At 39.8% G+C, this 21027-nt stretch overlaps 1 protein-coding gene across 3 annotated transcripts; it reads right to left on the bottom strand.

Moving 5' to 3' along the window:
• Positions 1-4145: 4145 nt before the first annotated feature.
• On the bottom strand, positions 4146-20799 carry RNF8 (ring finger protein 8). Of its 3 annotated transcripts, none has more exons than XM_032216712.1 (8): positions 20706-20783; positions 19474-19602; positions 14226-14960; positions 11907-11969; positions 9302-9391; positions 8883-8990; positions 6549-6753; positions 4146-5484 (listed from the first exon to the last, which is right to left on the bottom strand). In XM_032216712.1, the coding sequence occupies exons 1-8, from the start codon at positions 20730-20732 to the stop codon at positions 5276-5278; spliced, it is 1566 nt and encodes a 521-aa protein (XP_032072603.1). In that variant the 5' UTR covers positions 20733-20783; the 3' UTR covers positions 4146-5275. The 3 variants fall into 3 exon arrangements, with proteins under 3 accessions (XP_032072603.1, XP_032072601.1, XP_032072604.1); XM_032216710.1 differs by having other exon boundaries at positions 20657-20779; XM_032216713.1 differs by having other exon boundaries at positions 5355-5484; positions 6542-6753; positions 20657-20799.
• Positions 20800-21027: the final 228 nt, after the last annotated feature.

Below are 21027 nucleotides of genomic sequence, written 5' to 3'. Positions count from 1 at the left end.
AATAAAGCCCCTTTGCAAAAGTAAAAGTTTTTATCTCCCAAATTCAAGGAGTAGGTCTTCAGCTCCACATAAATGCAGGGTGCTTGAGTTTCAAGGCAACAAGAGGTACTATGACAAGAGTGATCTGTTCTGATAGCATCTGAATTAGATTGCCTAAAAGACGTTGCTCCTGGGGAGGAAAGCTATGGCAAATCTAGACAGCATACTAAAAAGCAGAGACATCACCTGCCAACAAAAGCGCGTATAGTCAAGGCTATGGTTTTTCCAATTGCAATGCATGGCTGTGAAGGTTGGACCATAAGAAAGGCTGAGCGCCAAAGAATTCAAGCCTTTGCTGGAGAAGATTCCTGCAATTCCCTTGGACTGCAAAGCGATCAAACCGGTCAGTACTAGAGATCAGCCCCGACTGCTCTTTAGAAGGCCAGATCCTGAAGATGAAACTCAAGTACTTTGGCCATCTAATGAGAAGGAAGGACTCACTGGAGAAGAACCCAATGCTGGGAAAGATTAAGGGCAAAAGAAAAAGGGGATGACAGAGAATGAGGTGGTTGGATGGAGTCACCAAAGCAGTAGGCGTTAGCTTAAATGGACTCCAGAGGATGATAGAGGACAGGAAGGAATGTTGGAGGAATGTTGACCATGGGGTCGCAGTGGGTCGGACATGACTTCACAACTAACAACATTTGTTGTATGTGAGGACACCAAAGACACTTTGGAAGCTACAGCTGATTCAAAGCAAAGTGAAAGACAGGAGAATGCTGATGGGATAGTTCACTAGTGGAATATTTTTAACAATTTTACATCTTCATTGGTTTATTCTCAGTCTGCTTCAAATCCAGTTCAAGATGCCATTTTTGCTCTTTAGAGCCCTTTCCAGCTTGTCTCTTGAGGATCCCATGCTTTTCTATCCAGCTGTCTGCTTCTAAACAGTTTTCACTAAAAGCCCTTAAATTACAATACTCCCCACCTTTAGAGACACGTAGCAACAAAGAGGAGTTTTTCCATATCAGTGGTCTTTTAAGAAAGAACCACCTTGCTCAATATATTTATAGTAGGTCCTTTCAGTCAGCACCTAGGCCACTAAGGACCCCTTTTATCTACAGTATATTACCAGAATTTAGCAATCGTTTCTTGAGTTGCCAAAAAAAAAATCAGTGAAAGTTTTCAGTCATTTTAAAAAAGTACAGTATATGAAAAAACATCTATGAAAAAAACATACAGTGCACAGAACAATAACATGCAAATATTGCTCATTTTATACTTTTCCTTTTTAAAAAAAATCACTGTGATATAGCCCAGCCTGCTTACCCTTGCCCTGCAATCCTTGTCCCAAACAAAACAACTAAGCGTAGCCCCCAGCCTTGGAAACAGTTCTTACACTATTTTGAAAACATTTTGCACTTTCAAACGCCTGGACATTTTAAGTGGTTGTTTTTAATTTTTCCTTTGTTGCTTTTCTATCTTATTGATTTTGATAGCAGTATACCAGTGGTGGGATTCACTTACCTTTCCTACCAATTCACAAATGTGAGCGCATGCGCAGAAGGTTGCGCATTACATGAGGGCGGGTAGGCAGAGCCTCCTGCAGCTGCCACTACCAGTTCGCCAAACCAGAGAGAACCGACTGAATATCACCTCTGCAGTACACCTTTTGTCACTAAGTTATTTCTTCTACTTTTAAAGTGAACTCTAAACTGCTTTGGGTTGATTTTCTGAACCACAATATTAAAAAAAAAAAAAAAAGAAACCTTTTAAAATGCTATGATGCAACTAAAGTTTCCAGAATATAACACAATTATTTAAGCAAAGATATTAAGTAAAGTTGAGTCATAAATACAAAGTATATTAAATTCAGTTAGAGGCCAGAGAGAAAATAATATTTTTTCAAGATATTTCATTTATGATTTTGTCGTCATGTTAGAATATTCATATACATCTACTTCAGTCAGAATTCAATGTACTACTGAAGTTGTCACATGAGTTTTTATCTGTCTTTTCCTGTGGCATTTCTTTATTCCATTTGCTTATTATTTATCACTCTATTTGCATTGTACCCTTTTTCATTTAACATGCATGCAGCCATCTAGCCGGCTTTCTGGGGCTGAGAACTGAATGGAAATTCAGCATCAGTAACAAAATACATCTGGTTGAGCATTATGAGGTATTCTAAATTGAAAAAGTCCTTTTACAGCACATTTTTTCCATCTTCTGTATTTGCATTAAGGGATTCTTATCTTACCTACTTTGGGACATAATGATCAGATAGAAAAACTCAAGAGACTTTAGTGGCAAAGTTATTCAGGATAAACCTCTCTTGGATTGAGTATGATGGTAAAAATAAATAGCATCCTTTTCAAGTTTGATAGATGGAACTTTCTTTCAGATAGATGGAATTTGTTCGCAGAACACTCTTCTGATAGCTGACCAAGAACACTAAAAACCGTCATAAAAATAATAGCACTAAAGAAGCTTCTTGGATGAGAAGTGAAACATCTTCAAGGAAAAACAAAAAAATGCAATTGCCTCTTGAAAAAGCACCTTAGGTATGTATAAATATTTTTAATCATTTATTAGGACTTGTGTGGAGAACATATTAAATTTTAGGTAATATTTATGCAGAAATACTGAAAATTCAAAAAGTGTCATACACTTTTAAATATTACTGTATCAGGGGAGGGTCCTGAACCAGTTATTACCAGTTCACTGCTCACATGCTTTGCTCCAATACCTGCAGAAACCACCTCAAATATGCATTTCTTATAACTGCCTAGCAGCTCTGATATCACCAGGGAGGAACTTTTTTCCCATTCCTCCAGATTTTTTTCAGCTGTGCAATGTTTGAGGCGTTTCTTTCATGCACAGCCATTCCAAATTGCCCCACAGCACCCCAGGTCCAGCTTTTGACTTGACCATCCCTCTAAATAGAACCCTCTATTTTTCCCTCAGCTATTCCTTCATATGTTGCAAGGTTCACTTTTAGTTGAGGTTTAAGCTTCAAACATTACATTAGCCTTAAACGCCCACTGATGCAATGAAGAATTCATAGTAGATTCTATGATGAACTACCCAGTGCAGCAAATCACACCCTAACTTTAACCTAATTTCCACCATCATGCTTTACAGTTGGTGTCAGGTTCTTCTGGTATTATATTAGGTTTTCAGTAAACATGTTTTCTGGTACTGTGGCCAAATAACTATCTTTGTCTCTTCTGTCCAAAGGACATTGTTCTGGAAGATCTGGGCTTTGCCTAGAATCTGTTCATGAGCAAACTTTAGTCTTGCCCTGATGTTCTTGCTGAACAGCAAAGTTTTCCTCTTGACACACCTTCCATATAGATCTAATTTGTGCAGCTCGTGCATTTTGATATCAGCAGTAACGGCAGCTACTTATAGGGTACATTATGAAATGTTGGGATTCTTGGAAACTTCCTTCAGCAACTTGTGTTCTGCTCTTTGGCTGAACTTGATGGGACAGCCAGGCCTGGGCAAGTTGGCAGTTGTTTGAAATATTCTCCATTTGTAGATGATCTTTTATACAGTGGAATGATTAATATCCAATTTTTGGGCAAGCTTTCTAAATTGCTTCCTAAAGTCATAGACAATTTCTTTATTTCTGAAAGTCTTGGAGACATCTTTTGATATAGGCCCATGATACCACACACTTCAGCAACTAAGAGTAAAGCAAACCAAATGTCTCAGGTTTGAATAAGACAGGCTCCTTCCAAATCTTCTCTAACAACATTCTAATTATTTGCACCAGATGTGGCGGACCTCAGTCTAGTTTTAGGTATTTGAGGTGATAAAAGTAAAGTCTACTTACCTTACCAATATTGTTAAAAAGAAGATCAAATGTTGAAATATGTTGAAAAGGTCAAACATTTCAGTGGGGGTGTACTTAACTTTTTTCACATGGCTGTAACTTCACCAATAAATTCTGGGCTGAGTAGTCTGAATAGGATCTTGTCACATATGAGTTTTGCTACAGTAATGTTTTGACAACTATTAAGGCTGCTTACAATTACTTGTAATGTTGTTTAACAATTACATTTGCAAAATTCAGTTATTAAAATGTAAAATTAATCATTCTTGTTAAAACTAAAATAGGTAGACTGAATTGATTGTACAAAAATTCATAAACAAAGAAATTAAAGATTCTTTTTTATATCTTTCACCTTAATAAATAGATAAAACAATGTCTTTTAAGTAATACCAAAACAAAAAATAAGGCATAGTCAATTGCTTGATGGTTTGAATGCAAAGCCTGGAACATGGGTGTTGTACACTTATGACAATAAAATTCTAGAACAGTAGTATTGTGCGATCTTCCATTTGTTCAGATATGCACCTTCTCCATTCTGCTTTTTCAGGTGACTTTCTTCACTTTAGTCTCAAGGTATCCTGAGTAAGTTATCTCCACCCCCACCCCACCCCCCAAAAAAAGTTTTGGATTGATTTTATTCTATTCTGGCAACAGAAATTGACGAAAACAATTTAGATCCTTTTATGGAAAAAACAGTGCAGTTCCTGCAAACTTTAACAATTATCTTCAACATTTTTTAAAATTATAACTGAGGCTACCATTCTTATTCTTCTTACGAACCATTATATATATATATATATATATATATATGGCTGTCACAAATGATACATAGTAGTATATACTTCAGTTGACCAACTATCAATGTTAAAGTTACTGAGAGAAAATTCAACCTTGTGATATTCAAGCTTGTGCGTTCTCACCCACAATTTTTAAGCTATGAAAACCTTTTAAAAAATTCTGTTTCGTAACATACAGAAGCATGCACGAAGCACTACTCTTCTAATCAATAAACAGCTATGTTTTGCCAAGTTCATGTGTTTGCTGTAGAAGCTCTTCCTGCTCTTTTCACTTGACTGTAGAAAAGGAATAGCATGAATTTGGAGAAAAATACATTAGCAGCTTCATTGATTCAAACAAGACTTTTTCATTATGCATTTTTCTATGCTGTGAGGCATCTTTCAAATAGGTTTGCATAGCCCTAGTTTTCATAGCAAGAACAGACAAGGTTTAAACACCATGAGTCCAGCGTAACAAGTGAGTCATAAAATTGAAAATTTGGACTTTTGGGGGGGTAAAGATACCCATATATGCAATGAAGAAAAGAATAGGATCCTGCAAAGCTCCTTTAATCCACAATTTAAAATTCGACATCTTCTTTGTTCCAAATACCCTTTTCCCCCCACAGAAACCATCTTGAGGAGATTCCAAAAAGCTGCACACATGCAGAGCAGATTTTCATATCAAATGGGGACTATCGGAGTCACCATCATAATCATCACTTTCAGAGCTGCTTGTGAAAGTGCTACTAAGGGAATGCATAGATGGAAGGCTACTGCTCTCACTATCTAATGTTGAGGTAAGACTACTGCTCTCACTGTCTGAAGAAGAGGTAAGACTACTGCTCTCACTGTCTGATGGTGGGCTTGGTGGAACAATCTGCTTTCCTGCAATTAAACACACAAAAATACAGTAATTAGTGTATGCAATGTTTGTGTGACGTAGGCTGATACAGATACCATAATATACAAAAGTTATATATAATTTTAATAAACTTATTTCAAATAAATCTCTGTCAAAAGATTACATACAAAAATATGTAATGCACAAGGCCATTTCATCAGCAGCAGTCTTATATTAATGTTGTGGAGATACCAACTGGAGAACTTCCATAATTAGTTACGCGCCAGTGATTCTTAACATTTTCTTCACCTGGTATTCCCTTTAAACATCTTTTGTGACCACAGACTATTGCTATAGACCCCAAGACTTAAATCAAGATTTAAATCATAACATTTCTTCAAATGTTTGCAAATCCCTTGTGACGACAAGCCTCCCCCCACTCCCCATAGGGATCTGCGGATCAGAGATTGAGAACCACTGGTAATAGATATATAAATGTGTAAGATAAGGTGGGGAAGACCATGATTTCAAGTCAGATATAGACATACAGAGTAGAAATCTATTAATCTCACGAATAAACTTATTCAGATACGCACAGGTTTCCTGTTTCTATGTAAATTCATATGGGTTTGCTCTAATTTTAATATTTTATTACCTACGGCTGATACCGTAGATAATACCATTTTATATCCTAATGAATGTAACAGTATTTATGATTCTATTTCCATAATGGAAGAAAGTGAGATAGAAACAAACAAACAAACAAACAAACAAACAAACATACGTATTAAAACACATGTATTAAGCAATGTGGATTAAATAGGGAGTTAATCTATTTCACACCTATTTTCTTAAACATTCTGGGAAGCTTTGCAATTGTACAACTTGTAAAATATCTGACAAATTTTCTGTATTGTTCTCTTTTCAAATTTGAGCACAATTCAATCCTAAAGCTATAGTAGAAATGCAGATAAGCGATTTCATCATGAATAAAATTAAGTTCTAGAAGTATGATAAGCTTACTATCGATGCATTTCTAAATTACTCCCTAAAAGAAGCTATTGACAGATACGTTTCAACTGCTAGGAAGGGAGGACCCACCTCTCACCTTTTCTCTCTTGGATAAGGGACAGGCGACGGTGCCTTGTCTCAGCATCCAAGTTTTCCACCATCCGGTCAATACAGTTGTCTAGAACCAGCGACCGAGTCTTGGATAATATTGTCCCTCTACATATCGGACACTCCACCTTACGTTTCATCCATTCATCAATGCAATAGGAGCAGAAGCTATGAGCACAGTTCAGAGTGACTGCCTATAAAAAAAAGAGTGAAAAAAAAGGGCCACTTGATAGAAGGTCCTTCTTTTGCTCATCACAGTTTCTCGGGGAAGAATTAATTGTAAAAAAGAGAAACATAAACCCGGCACTTTCCAAGGTTATTCTGCATATTTCCACTGTGCAGTATAACAGATTTTGTTACATTTCCTCCATAGTGCAGGTGGTCCTCGACTTACAACAGTTCGTTTAGTGACCAAAGTTACAATGGCATTGAAAAAGATGACTTAGGACCATTTTTTCACACTTGTGACCACAGCAGCATCCCCATGGTCATGTGATTTACATTCGGAATGCTTGACCACTGACTCACATTTATGACGGTTGCAGTGCCCTGGGTTCAGGTGATCACCTTTTGCAACCTTCTCACAAGCAAGTCAATGGGGAAACAGGATTCACTTAACAACCATGTTGTTAATTTAACAACTACAGTGATTCGCTTAACAAATGTGGAAAGGAAAGTTGTAAAATGGAGTAAAACTCATTTAACAAATTTCTCACATAACAACATAAATTTTGGGCTGAATTGTGGTTGTAAGTTGAGGACTACCTGTACTATCTACATTTATATTAGCGTTATATTTTGAATCATTTGAAGAAAAAACAAAACTTCAAATAAAAAAATGTAAATACATAAAAAGTGTTCTATAGTGTTAAATCACTTCTGGTTTAGTTGATTTACTCTCTTAAGAGATTCATGAAGCACTGGGGGCCTGGATCAGGCACAGCAGGCTTTCCTTCAATCCAAGCAAGATCAACTAGGACTATGTTTTTGGACCTTCTGGTTCCAGGGATCTTCCAACTTTGGGTTTGGATGGGTGGCATTGCCCAGACAGATCCACTGTTGCAATCTGGGATCCTCCTGGACTCATGGCTCCTGCAGATGGCAGCCGTGGCTAGGAAGATATTTGCACAGCTTAGGGTTGGGTGTTAGTTGCTCCTGTCCTGGACTAAGGGACCCTAATCACAGCCACTCATGCTCTTATAACCTCCAGAACTGACTATTGCAATTCACTTTACATGGAGCTGCCCTTGAAGAGTATTTGGATGCTTCGACTTCAGTTTGTGCAAAATGCAGCAACATGGGCGGGTTGCTGGTTCCAGTCATTCGGCACATGTGATACCACTGCTCCACAAGCTGCATTGGCTTCTGGTATGCTTCCGGTGCAATTGAAGATGCTGGTTGTCACCTTTAAAGCCTCTCGTGGCTTAGAACAGGATACTTGTGGAACCATCTCTCCCTAATTGTTTCTACCTGTCCTGCCAGAGCTGGCAGGAAAGGCATACTATTAACTGGCTGGGCCCAGGAGGAGAGCCTTCTCTGCTGTGACATCTGCCCTTTGGAACATCCTCCTCCTTGAGATTAATATTAGCCCCATCAGTGGTGCAATTCAAACATTTTTACTAATGGTTCTGTGGGTGTGGCTTGGTGGGTGTGACAGGGGAAGGATACTGCAAAATCCCCATTCCCTCCCGATCATCTGGGACTCGGGAGTCAGAGAATAGATGGGGTGGAACCAGTCAGAGGTGGCATTTACCAGTTCTCCAGAACTGCTCAGAACCTGCTGAATACCACCTCTGACCCCATCCTTGTAGATCTTTTGTAAAGACCTTAAAAACTTGGCATTTTCCCCAGGCTGGGGTCCTTGAAGTGTGTTAAAGTCCATCTCCTGGATGTGGCAATAATATATTACATTATGCCTTGTTGATATGCAGTTTTATTTTTTATTTGCTTTTATATTGTACAATAAGGTATAGCAGTGGGGACATGGAGATTCAACATTTTGTATGCCATCACCTGAAAACACACTCTCACAAGTATCTGTGTCTCTAACCAGGAAAATGGGGCAAAGCAAAGGGATGCACCTCAGAAAACATCATCTATTTCTGGTATTCTCATGTTTGCCTCAATTTACTTTTTCATTGCTCCAGCAGTTCTAGATTACATTTTTTAAAATCCTTTTTATAAGATCTTTGGTGTCTTATTTAAGCTTTCCTCACAGGGACGCTTTAAGCTTCCCCCTTGGTTTTCATGAAAATATGAAGAACAAACTTGCACTTTCCTCTAAAATGTTCTCTTTTGAACCAAACAATACTACTTATTTTACCTCAATAAAGTGTTCAGAGCAAATTGTACACTGCAGCTCATTCTCCAATACATCGTTCATCTGGTTCAGTGCCTCCTCTTTTTGTGCTCTTGCTTTCTCCTTCTCCTCCTATGGCCAAGACAGAACACAAAAACACTAGGAATACAATTGCTGAAGCTAGGAAAGGGACAACGTGCTTCTTACGATGAAGTATTGTGTACTGAGAAATATAAATTTTGTCTATATGATTAATTAAAATGCTGCTTTTCAATCCACAATCATATTTAAACATAAAAAGGAAAAAAAGAGGGCAGTTTACACTGTATCGATGGAAAGGAAGACAGGAGCTTCCTGAAGAAATTTTATAGACACTTAAAAAAGAGGATTGTAGAATGTCTGCACTATCCATTTTTCCATAGGTTCATAGGGTCTATTCATACCTTGGTTTCTTTCAATTCCCTATCCTTGGCTTTAATTATTTCTTCAAAATCTTTCTTATTACGATTCAGTTCTTCCATCAGGGCCTGATGCTAAAAATTAAAAGCAAACAAAAACAGTTTCGGCAAAATAATTTGATATGCTGCATTAAAATTAATATCTTTGAGGCTGGTTGCCACGGAAATACTATTCTTCAGAATGTGTTCCATAAAACGTACAAATATTTGCCTATACACGATTATCAAACCATAAAACACTAAAAAAAGTAGAAGCCTAAGATAACACAGAGCTATTAACTTTAAAAATACGCAACAGACAAAATGATGAAAACAGAATATTGCATTGTTGTGTTGCAAATTCCACCCCTTTTGTATATGCGTGTAATGTCACAAGACGCACACAAAAGCACTGGGTCCTACATCACGGCATTGTTTTCATCATTCTGCCTTCTTTGCCCCCATTCCTGCAGCTGCTGCTCTATGGGTATCTATAATGCAGGTACATATATACAATATATTAAAGAAATACAGGTAGTCCTCAACTTACGACAATTCATTTAGTGACCAAAGTTACAATAGCACTGGAAAAAAAGTGGCTAATGACCATTTTCCCACACTTTTGAGCAGTGCAGCACCCCCATGGTCATGTGCTAAAAATTTGGATGCTTGGTAATTGATTCATATTTATGACGGCTGCAGTGGCCCAGGGTCATGTGATCCCTTTTTACGACCTTCTGGTAAGCAAAGTCAATGGGGAAGCCAGATTCATTTAACAGCCGTGTTAACTTAACAACTGCACTGATTCACTTAACAACTTGTCTATTTATCCCCTTTCCCTTGTCTGCTGTGAGCCGCCCAGAGTCCTCCAGAGTGGGCGGCATACAAGACAAATAAAATGAAATGAAAATGAAATGAACTGTGGCAAGAAAGGTTGTAAAGTGGGACAACATTCACTGAGCAAATGTCTCACTTAGCAACATAAATGTTGGGCTCAATTGAGGTCGTAAGTCAAGGACTACCTGTATATACATTTGATATATAAGTAAACTGTCTTCATTGCTGTCTTCTGCTGCTGCTGCTTCATCAGCTTGGACTAGTGCCCTCCCACCCTCTCAAATCACCAATGAAAACAATCTCTGAAAGAGAAAAGGAAAAAGTAGCAAGCAAAGCAAGTGACCATCCTTAGCACCACTACTACATACATATATAAATACGATAGCCTGTTTGCCCATAAATAAGACCTCCCCAGGTAATAAGCCGAAACGGGCTTCCCTGAAAATACTGCAACACAGCAGCAGCCATGCAGTGACCACACTTGCCGCCTCCTGCACCTCAAAAATAATAAGACCTCCCCGAAAATAAGGCAAAGCGCTTATTTTTGGGGTCAAAAGAAAATAAGACCCTGTGTTATTTTCAGGGAAACACAGTACATACATATATGCATACATATTCTTTATTTAAGAACTCTTATTTTTTTATTTCAATAACTTGGCACTTTCTGGCATTAACATTACTGGGACTTGATGGCTGAAGCATAGTGTAAAATGTTGTTAAAAGATGAATAAATAAAACATAAATGGTAACCAAGAACAATTCCCTCAAAACAACAAGTTGGCTACCTTTATCTCATAGGAGAAGCCAACACTATAATGACTTCCACTACATCAAGATACACAACTAATGTCCTAGCAATTTTTCAGTGGTCACATCTCCGTTATCTCTGAATTATATAAACTTCACGGGGGGAAAAACAAACTTGACAAGAAACAACAGTACAGGTGGTATTCTACCAGTTGAGATCAGTTTGCCTGAACCGGTGGTGGAAATCGCGAGTGGCCATGCCCACCCGCCCCGACTCTACGGCATCCCATTTAGCCCCTTTTTTCGCCAAAAGTGCATGCACGGAAGGCTGTGCGCATGCACTTACATTTGCAAACCAGTAGGGAAGGTAAGTGAATACCACCCCTGAACAGGAGGCAATATGGAGATGGAAAAGAAACAAATATAAAAAACAAAATAGGATGAATTCTGGACAAGTATCATGTAGGTTGTCAAAACAATGCAAAATTGGCAACTTGTTGACAGGTCTATGAAATACAATAGTATTAAAACTGTCAAAACAGAATTACAGCTATCAGGAACTAGCTTTTTTAGTAGGGCAAGATAATTGGTCTGGACATCAAGTGGACAAAGCAACTGCAACTACGGAGCAATTAAACATGCTGCAGTCCCTCCCTGGAGGAACTATAAGTGACCACAGCTTCAGAACTGAATTTGTGGCCAAACAAAGGTTTTTAGCTGTGTTCTCAATTTTTGACCAACAAAGTAAGGCCTATAATCATGTGGTGGAGATATTTTTATGTAAATAAGGCAAAAAAAAGTCTTTTAAGAATACAAATAGCATAGGAATGCCAAAGTCAGATTGGCCCAAGAAAAAGATGAAGCTGGGAACAAAAAAGTAAAATCCTGAGTGAACACAGAGAGGATAAACAACATAAAATAGAGCAGTGTAAAACCAACTCCATGGGGAAACGAAGAGATTTGTATGAAACTAATAACTAAGTTTTCTTGTTTAAGTGATTAAAAACATTAAAATTTCTAAAATTACCTGTAATAAAACCTGAGCAAGTTGGTCCTTCAGTCTATTTTCTCCATGTTCTTCGTTTGCTGTCTACATAATAACAGGATATGAATCACGAGCAGAAAAAAAATATTAAGAAAATAAATGTCAGTTTGCTGGATATCATGTACAAAGTTTTTTCGCCATACACTTAAAAGAAAATGCAGCAGAGGACAATTACTGGTTGTGAAAACTGAAATGTTAAAATAAAAATAAATCCTGAAAAATCATCTTCACTTTTGTCAATGAAAAGTATATCCTGCTAAACATTATACTGTACTTTTAACATCAATACTTCTATTGTTGAATGTTTAAAATGTTCTTTTGTTCTCTTCTAGGGTAACCCTCTCTCTTCCACCCACCAAATAACAAATTTAAAGCAGTGAAACATCAATGCTTATCATACCAGAAGAAGAAAAAACACCTTCACCTGAAAACACTTGAACCTAATAGCTGTTATTGAATTTTTCTATATTAATATGTTACCTTTTCCAAAAGTTTTGTTGATTGAAAACAGGCAACTTAAAATATGTTACAAAAGATCTCCCCAAAGAATAACAGGTCTGGAGAACTAGAACCAGTAATCTATATAAATGAAAATGTAATGCATTCGAATACGTGAATGTTTTTATATATGTATATTACATAGATGTCACACCTGTGACAGGTAAAAACATAATTTTCTGTAAAAACATGTTTTGAAAACCAGCGCCATCTGGTGGACGTAAAAGCAACACACGCTATACTAAATATTTCATGATTCCATTTCAATGTTTCCGATTGCATTGTTATATTGAATTTTCATAGATTTCAATTTATTTTCATTTTGATTTAATTATTTCGTGTGACATTGCTTTGGAATTGAGCTGTGTCGTTTACCATAGCGTTCATTTAGTGAGCATAGTATATTCAGAACAGTTCGGCCTCTCTCCAGCTTCATCCCGACGGTCCCTTTATATGTGTGGCTGGGCTGCGGCCGCACCCTTTACCCTTTCCTCCCCTCCTCTGACGAGCTTCGGCTATTTCCGCCAAGGGGAGCTGAAGCCCTTCGGCCTCCCCCCTCCCCTCCCCTCCAGCCGGGCCTTTGCTGTCTGCAGCAGGGCGTCACCTGCACCATCCCTCGGCTGCCTCCCCCGCCCTTAAACCGGCCTACCCCCGGCCAGCCCAGGAGGCGGCGGTGGAGCGTCTCCTCAGCCTGGCCCGCCATGCGCGCCCAGCTACGGCCTCGCCAAGGCGGCTCCGACGGGCAGCGGCGGTATCAGCCTGAGGTGCAGCGGGGCTGGGGCAGCCCCTGGGTACCCCGTGAGGCGGCACATCAAGGACTTCTCCTCCTCCGAGATCCTGGACGTCTCACTCTCCCAGGCCATCAACTTGGGGGAGCCCAAGCACAGCTCCTCCAAGATGCTCAACAACTTCCATGAGGCCGTCAGCCCCAGCGCCATCTCCCCCAACCAGCCTCACCCGGCCCAGCAGCCCCGAGTCCTGACCAACGGCAGCACCCACCCGCTGCCCCACTATGGCCAGACTGGGCCACAGCAACGCGTTGCCAGGTACAGCTAGTCAGAATATATATTCCATGAATATTAAATATTTATTTTTCATCAAATGAAATTACTCTTTTATCTTAATGGAGGATCCTTTGTAATTGAAAACTGTATTTTAAACAAGAATAAAAGATAAAGAATAAAGAATAAAAATGCTGTTTTATTCTTGAAAAACATCCCAGGGAACTAAATCATTTCCCACAGTGGCACACATTAGTCCTTCAAATTGTAATTTTAAAAAAATAAACATTCTAAAATTCCCTAGAATTGTCATATTGCCCAAGACTGAAATTTGGAAAACCTATGGAGAGGAAACCTTTCACATTTTCAAGTTCTGTGGAGAAAGGAGAAGATCACTGAAATTGGATGATGGTGACTAAAAACCTGAAAAGATTTGCCAATATTGAAAAAGCTGACCTTCCCCTCCCTCTGTTCATTCGTGTTAGGGATGATCATTTTTTAGGAAGCCAAAGGATGTATTCTTTCTTTGAATGAAGTGCTGCTACTGCACTACAAAAGACAGCAGGTTATGCATAAAATAGGTTTAAAAAGTTAAAAATTATATGACGCAACTAAATTTACCAAAAAGTTACCTTTTTCAGAAGTCCACAAATGTTACTTTTATTAGACTACTACTTTACCCCAAATATTGGCATTTCCAAGTACATTACAGTGCATCCACCCTCCATCCCTTAGTTTCGGTTTATCCTAAAAGCTTGACTATTTTAAAAGATAAATGAAAGCTTATCATAGCTATACCCACCTGTAGTTCATTACAGAAAGTTTTCTCCAACTGTTCCACTTGTTGCTGCTGTTGCTGCTGCTCGGTACATAACTGTTCTTGCAGTTGTTGCAGCTCCTGCTCCAATACCTGAATCTCTTTTGGAGCAAATTTGGGTTTTTGTTTTACAGTCAAGACTGCTGTCTGCTTCTCCTGCACTTTGGCTTTGAGCTTTGTCATGCCTTCCAGAGTTTTTATTACTTGTTCTAAACTGTTCCAAGACTGTTCCAGACTTGGTGTTTTTTGTTCCTTAGAGATGAGAAATACTTGATCAGGCTGTACAGAGTTACAGTGGTTTTTCTTCTTCTCCTTTTTACTTGGTTTTGACGACAGTAGTACTATGGTTTCTGTGTTTTCCGTTGGTGGTTTAGACAGATCTGTACTGCCTTCCTGAGATTTTCCCAAAGAGTCATTATCCGAGGATACTCGATCTCTCTTGGATCTAGAATGGGAAGGCCCTTCGGCTCCAGATGTCTCCGATTCCTCCAAGCTAATTTTACGTTTACTTCTGTCCTTTACTTTTTCTGTCACCTGGTCATTTTTCAGTGCCAAAAATGGGCTAATTATCTTTCTTTCTTCCTTTATCAGTGTATATTCATACTCGGCAGTTTCTTTGTGTTTTAAAGGCACACCTAATTGGATAAAGTCCCCCTCTTGTAAAATATAGGCCCTTGAAGGGTCAATGCGTTCACAGTTCAGCCAGACACCATTTAGGCTCTATAGAAATTAAAAACAAACATATTTTTTAAAAAAAGCTATGGAAAATTTATGGGGGAAAACAAAGAAAAGAAAATGAAGAAAAAAAGTGATCCAATGGATAAGCAGATTTAATATGGCTATTAAGGAATGTATTTATTTGTTTAATAAAGTAATTTATTTAGCTTGGCTTCTAATTAGCTAATTAATAACCAGATGCAATACAATACTGTTCTATGAGTTTATGACAATTCACCACAGCCAACTTGATAAATTGGCCACAGCAAGTAGGCCATGGTGAGTTCGTAATAAGTTGGCTGTGGCGAGTTGTCCATACTGTACACCTCTATTAGAAGCGAAAGGGCCTAAACAAAAATCTGCTACCAAGATTGAAATCTCAAAAAAAAATCAGGCGTTAAATTCTGATTACGTAATGCAAGCTGTTCTAACAGCTATTGCTTTTGACTTCTTGGGAATCTTAACTACTTGGTCAAGCAAATCACACTGGATCATTCCCACTCCCAATAAGTGCGGCTTCAGAAGATGCAGTGTTATCATGTGGGCATCTTCACTGCAAAATAAAATACAGTTAATTTACAAGTTTGATTCTATACATAGGATGCTTCTAATATGTAGACGTGACTTCTGTCTACCATAACATCACAGTTACAGAGATTGCTTTCAAAATACTGTATATTGTTTTATAACCTATAAAATAACTGAACATTAGCTCAGAGATAATTAATTTTTTTCTAGCAAATTTCTGCAAGACAGTTTCAAAAGCAGTCTAGTGCTTACAAATGCTTGTTATATAATATCTGGAGCTAAGCAAAAAGCCACTAGCCAACAAATATTCTAGGCAGTGTGAATGCAGCAAAACATTAATTACTTGGGTTGAAGTAGTACTTAATGGAAAGTAGAAGCCCAGCAAAGCAAATTGTAATTAATTGTTCCTAGAGTCACCACCTCTACAGTAGATTGGCTGTCCAATTACTTCCATTATCTGGAAAAGACTATTGCTGTTGGCTGATTTAATTTAATGGATGACAAAATAATTTCTTTTTAAAAAATCATTGTTTATTATAAATCTTTTAAGATTATAGAATACCTGTTGTAAATATCAAAGTGCCAAGGCAACTTATAATACAAAATAGTATTCAGGAAAACTCCACATCCACTTCAACAGGAAGTGGCCAAAATTTATTAGTGAAATCAAAACACTTCATCCCATTGTATGTTTTTATTTTATTGCCTTCACTGTAATGTTTAGTATAATATTCTGTCAAACCATGCATGGATAGTTCTTATTGTTTATGATTTAAAATATGCTCTTTTATATGGAAAAAAAATATGGTACTGCCACAATAATTTGGGGGAGGGGGGAAAATCTCCTAAAGACCAGATTCATATACAGGTAGTCGTAACTGCAAATGGTTGCAAAACAAGGTGGTCTCTTTATGAGAGCTACCTGTATCACAATAAACCACATTTCTGATTTATCCTAAACCATAAGACAGATCTAAGATTGCCTCAAATAACATATTGGGTTTGTCAGAGAGAATCCCCTTCCTAGAGCCTTTGAAGCATCTTAGCCTCAAGACGTTTCTTGAATAATTTGGAAAAGGGAAGGCTCAAGGGACAGAACTAGCCCCCAAGAAGATCACTAATACAAGACCTGGTATAAGACTAGGAGACCTGCATCTTTCCATCCTAAAATCCTACAGAATTTCATGAGAACTAGGATAAAATCTATTTTCCAGAAGAAAATGATGGATTCAAAGATTGGCTATTAGTCCTCTTCCTCCCTCATCAATGAACAATTCACATTTCTTTCTGATTGGCCCACACTTTATGCCTTTTCTGTTTCTCCTGTGGCATTAATACAGGTAGTTATTTAACATCCACTAGTTCAGCAATCACTTGAAGTTATGACAGTAAGGGATACTTACAATGGGTCCTCATAGCTGCAGTCACTGCAGCATCTCCACAGTCATATGGTCATGATTTGGGCACTGGGCAACTGGACTGCAGTTACAACATTGCAGCATCCTCTGCAATGCAACATGATCACCATTTGCGACCTTCATTCCCATTTCCAACAAGCAAAGTCAATGGGGAAGCTAGTAGGGCACAAATACTGGTGACCATTGGATGCTGTAGCCATGCAGGATTTACCTAACACCAGTAAGTGGGGCTGCCAGAACTGCCATCATAAGTTGGCACAGTCATGTGGCATTGTGCCTTACAACCGTGTTGCTTAACAACAAAGCTCTGGTCCCAATTACCATTGGTAAGAGAGTACTTCTTTTAATGGTAAATCAGCTCCATTAGAACCGCAGCCCAATTAGAAGCCCCATTTCCTTTTCCTTGGGAATCTGAGGAAATGAAGCAACTGGGGATTAGAGACTTCCCAAAAGCAAGGTGAATACCAAGCAAAAGAAAACAAAAGTAATCAGCAGAAAATATGCTATTGTCATGATCCCGGGCATGCAAATAGCTGGAAGAGCACTCAGCCATTTGTGGCATCTGGGCCAAGGCAGGGTTTGAACTGGAAAAGAGAGCTGTCTTCTTTCACAGGAACCAACATTTTGTCTTTCTATCTCTGCTTTTGGGGGGGGGAGAGGGGAAAGTATCTATACCAGAATGCCCAAGGTCTGAGGGGAAAAACTGCTTACGCAGGATTATTTAAAGAACTGCACTAGATAAAACATGACATAAGCTAGGAATGATCTCTTATGCATTAGACCTTCCCAATTCCCCTGCATTGTTCCCAAAAAATTTTAAGACAACAGTGGTCTCGTGCACAACCTGAAATTAATCATGTCAGGTGAGGGAAATTAAGTGATAAGGGGCCTTCCAATCACATCAACCTTTATTGTCCATTGAATATCTTCATCAATTCGACCATGGTATCCTTCTGTGACGTCTGGAGGAGGTGGGAGTGGGAGGCACCGTTTTACGGTGGTTCTCCTCTTACCTCTCCGGTAGGTCGCAGTCGGTGTTGGTCGGGGGACAGAGGTCGACCCCTAGGCCCCTCAAGTGTGGGGTGCTGCAGGGTTCGGTCCTGTCCCCCCTCCTATTTAACATCTACATGAAACCGCTGGGTGAGATCATATGACGGCACGGGATAAAATACCATCAATATGCAAATGATACGCAATTGTATCTATCTGCCCCTTGCCAGTTCAGTGTAGTGGCGGACGTGATGTGCCGATGCCTGGAAGTTGTCAGGATCTGGATGGAGATGAACAAATTGGTGCTCAATCCCGATAAGACCGAGTGGCTTTGGATGTTACCCCCAAAGGATAGTTCAAACAGTCCGTCCTTGATCCTGGGGGGGGGGGGGGAAAACTCACACCCCTCAGAGAGGGCCCGCAATTTGGGGGTCCTCCTGGATTCACAGCTGACACTGGAACACCATCTGTGACCAGGGGGGGCCTTTGCCCAGGTTCGCCTGGTACACCAATTGCGGCCCTACTTGGACCGGGGGGCACTTCAAACGGTCACTCACGCCCTTGTCACCTCAAGGCTGGATTATTGCAATGCGCTCTACATGGTGCTACCCTTGAAAAGCATTCGGAGACTATAGCTAGTCCAGAATGCAGCCGCGCGAGCAATTTTGGGTGTACCGAGATACACCCATATTACACCTGTCCTCCGTGAGCTGCACTGGCTGCCAATTGGTCTCCGGACGCAATTCAAGGTGTTGGTTATCACCTTTAAAGCCCTACACGGCTCAGGACCAGCGTATCTGCGAGACCGCCTACTGCCACACACCACCCAACGGCCGATAAGATCCCACAGGGTGGGCCTCCTTCGGATGCCGTCAGCCGGACAATGTCGGCTGGTGGGCCCCCGGAGGAGAGCCTTCTCTGTGGCTGCTCTGACCCTGTGGAACCAGCTACCCCCAGAGGTCCGGACCTTACCCACTCTCATGGCCTTCAGAAAAGCTGTTAAAACCTGGCTGTTCCGGCAGGCCTGGGGCTGTTGACCTTATTGTTAAGGTCCAGCGCCGATCAGAAATGTATGCGTGTTGGGAATTTTAAATTATTCTTTATTTTGCTTTTCTTTTTTTCTTTTTTCTTTCTTTGTAAGCTGCCCGGAGTCCTCCGGGGTTGGGCGGCCTATAAATTTAACAAATAAATAAATAAATTCTTCAGCTAAGAAGTTAGCTATGAATAGCCCTTCAGAAGTTAACAGATTACAGTTGCCTGTTATCATTGACCATGCTAGTTAAAATTGATGAAATTTAAAATGCCCTTGTCATCTTGCCAATCCCCAATCCAGTTGATAAATTTAAAGTATACTGTAAAACATAATAATCTTGCATTCTGGATAACATTTTCACAAACAAAGTTCCTGAATCTGTTGTTGTTTTTTATCATAGCAGACCACGTTCCAAAAACTGCTTAATTTTCAAAAATTGCCTACAACATAAATATATATTTCTATCATTAAAACTTACGGCTTTCCATGTCATTTTTTCAAACTGGTTTCCACATTCAGCATCTTTCACTTTTTCTGATTAATTTACCTTATTATCCATCACGGTCCACTCGCCATTGGCATTTTGCTTGAAAATGCAATGATTCCGAGAGATCATCAGTGGACAGGATTTTGATGTCAGCTGGTAAGTGACACCACCTCCTCGACCTACAGTTACCTAAACAAAGAAATAGACAAGGTGTTTTTAAAATTGTAATCTAATGAATTATTGTAAGCCAGGAGGGGACAACTTTTTTTTAAGTATGCGGGATATTTTCACTTCATTGAAAAATACATTACCACCCACAAGGACATGTTAGGAGCAGTGTGACATATTTTCTTATAAAAACTAAAAGGGCAAAGCTAAAAAAAAGGGCGTGTGTGACAAATCTGAAAGCTGTTCACGAGGATTTTTTTTAAAGTAATGTTTTTATGCTTCAGACTTTGCTTTATAAGGGAAAATCCAAGAGAGAGACCAAGAAAGTAATTAAATAAATTTAAAGGGCAGCTCTCAGAAATAAGAGAGAGCTGTCCTTTATAATGAAGAGCACTTGGTCACTGTAATTGACAAAAGACCTTACCAAAGGTTTGCTGAAGTCAAGGATACTACACCTGGACTGCTGTTTTTGAAACCAGTAGTTGTTAAGTTCACAACCTGACAACTTCAAGTTGTGAAGTTTCAACTCCCATGTATGCTGGCTTGGGATATTCTGGAAGTTGGAAGTCCATTCATCTTAAAAGTTGCCAAGTTTCAAAAACACTTATCTGCAGCATTCCTTTAATACTCTACACCAAAGTAGTCACTGTCATAAAAATAGGTTACTCAGCCCCCAGATCCTCACTGGCAGTTCCAGAATGTTAATTCACTTAACGCAGCCAAGTGGGTTTTCACGGTGTGATCCTCAATGCGGACCACTTAATTTAAAAAACAAAAAAAGGTGGCAGGTTCCCGGGAGCATAGAACAAGGGTCTCCAACCTTAGCAACTTTTAAGCCTGGCGGACTTCAACTCCCAGAATCCCCCAGGCAGCTTTGCTGGCTGGGGAATTCTGGAAGTTGAAGTCCGCCAGGCTTAAATTTGCCAAGATTGGAGACCCCTGGAGAGGAACCCCGCGAATGTAAGTCCTAAGCAGCCGCCAGGGGGCGCGGGAGGAGCGCTTTCTCCCTCTTTTCGCCGTCCCTCCCTCGACCCTTCAAGCCCTGTTCGAGAGAAAAGGCCTTCGGCCCTCTCACCTCGCTCCCATCCTCCAGCAGCAGCCACTGTTCATTCATGCCAACTCGCCTGAGGCACCAAGCTTGCCCCAGCCATCCTGAGGGACGAGAAATCCGGTCGTCGCCGCCAAAACACTCCGCCATCTTTTCATGGTCCACGCCACTTACAGGCAGAAGCAATCGCTCGATTTGAAGCCGAACGGACGCCGGCTCCTCCTAACGTCGGGCAAAGAAATCAACGTCTTGCCGCCTTCAGACGCCCCCCACAAAGATGGCGCCCAAAGTGGCAAAAGTAGCAGGCCAGACTAATCGATAACCGGAGATAGCCGCGGGCGCTGTTGTTGCGTTTAGCCGATTCGTCAGTCTGTATCACAAACCCAATTGACCCCTGT

This window comes from Thamnophis elegans, chromosome 4 (genome assembly GCF_009769535.1).
Source record: "Thamnophis elegans isolate rThaEle1 chromosome 4, rThaEle1.pri, whole genome shotgun sequence".
Lineage (NCBI taxonomy): Eukaryota > Metazoa > Chordata > Lepidosauria > Squamata > Colubridae > Thamnophis > Thamnophis elegans.
This window is presented reverse-complemented; position numbering and strand designations above follow the sequence as displayed.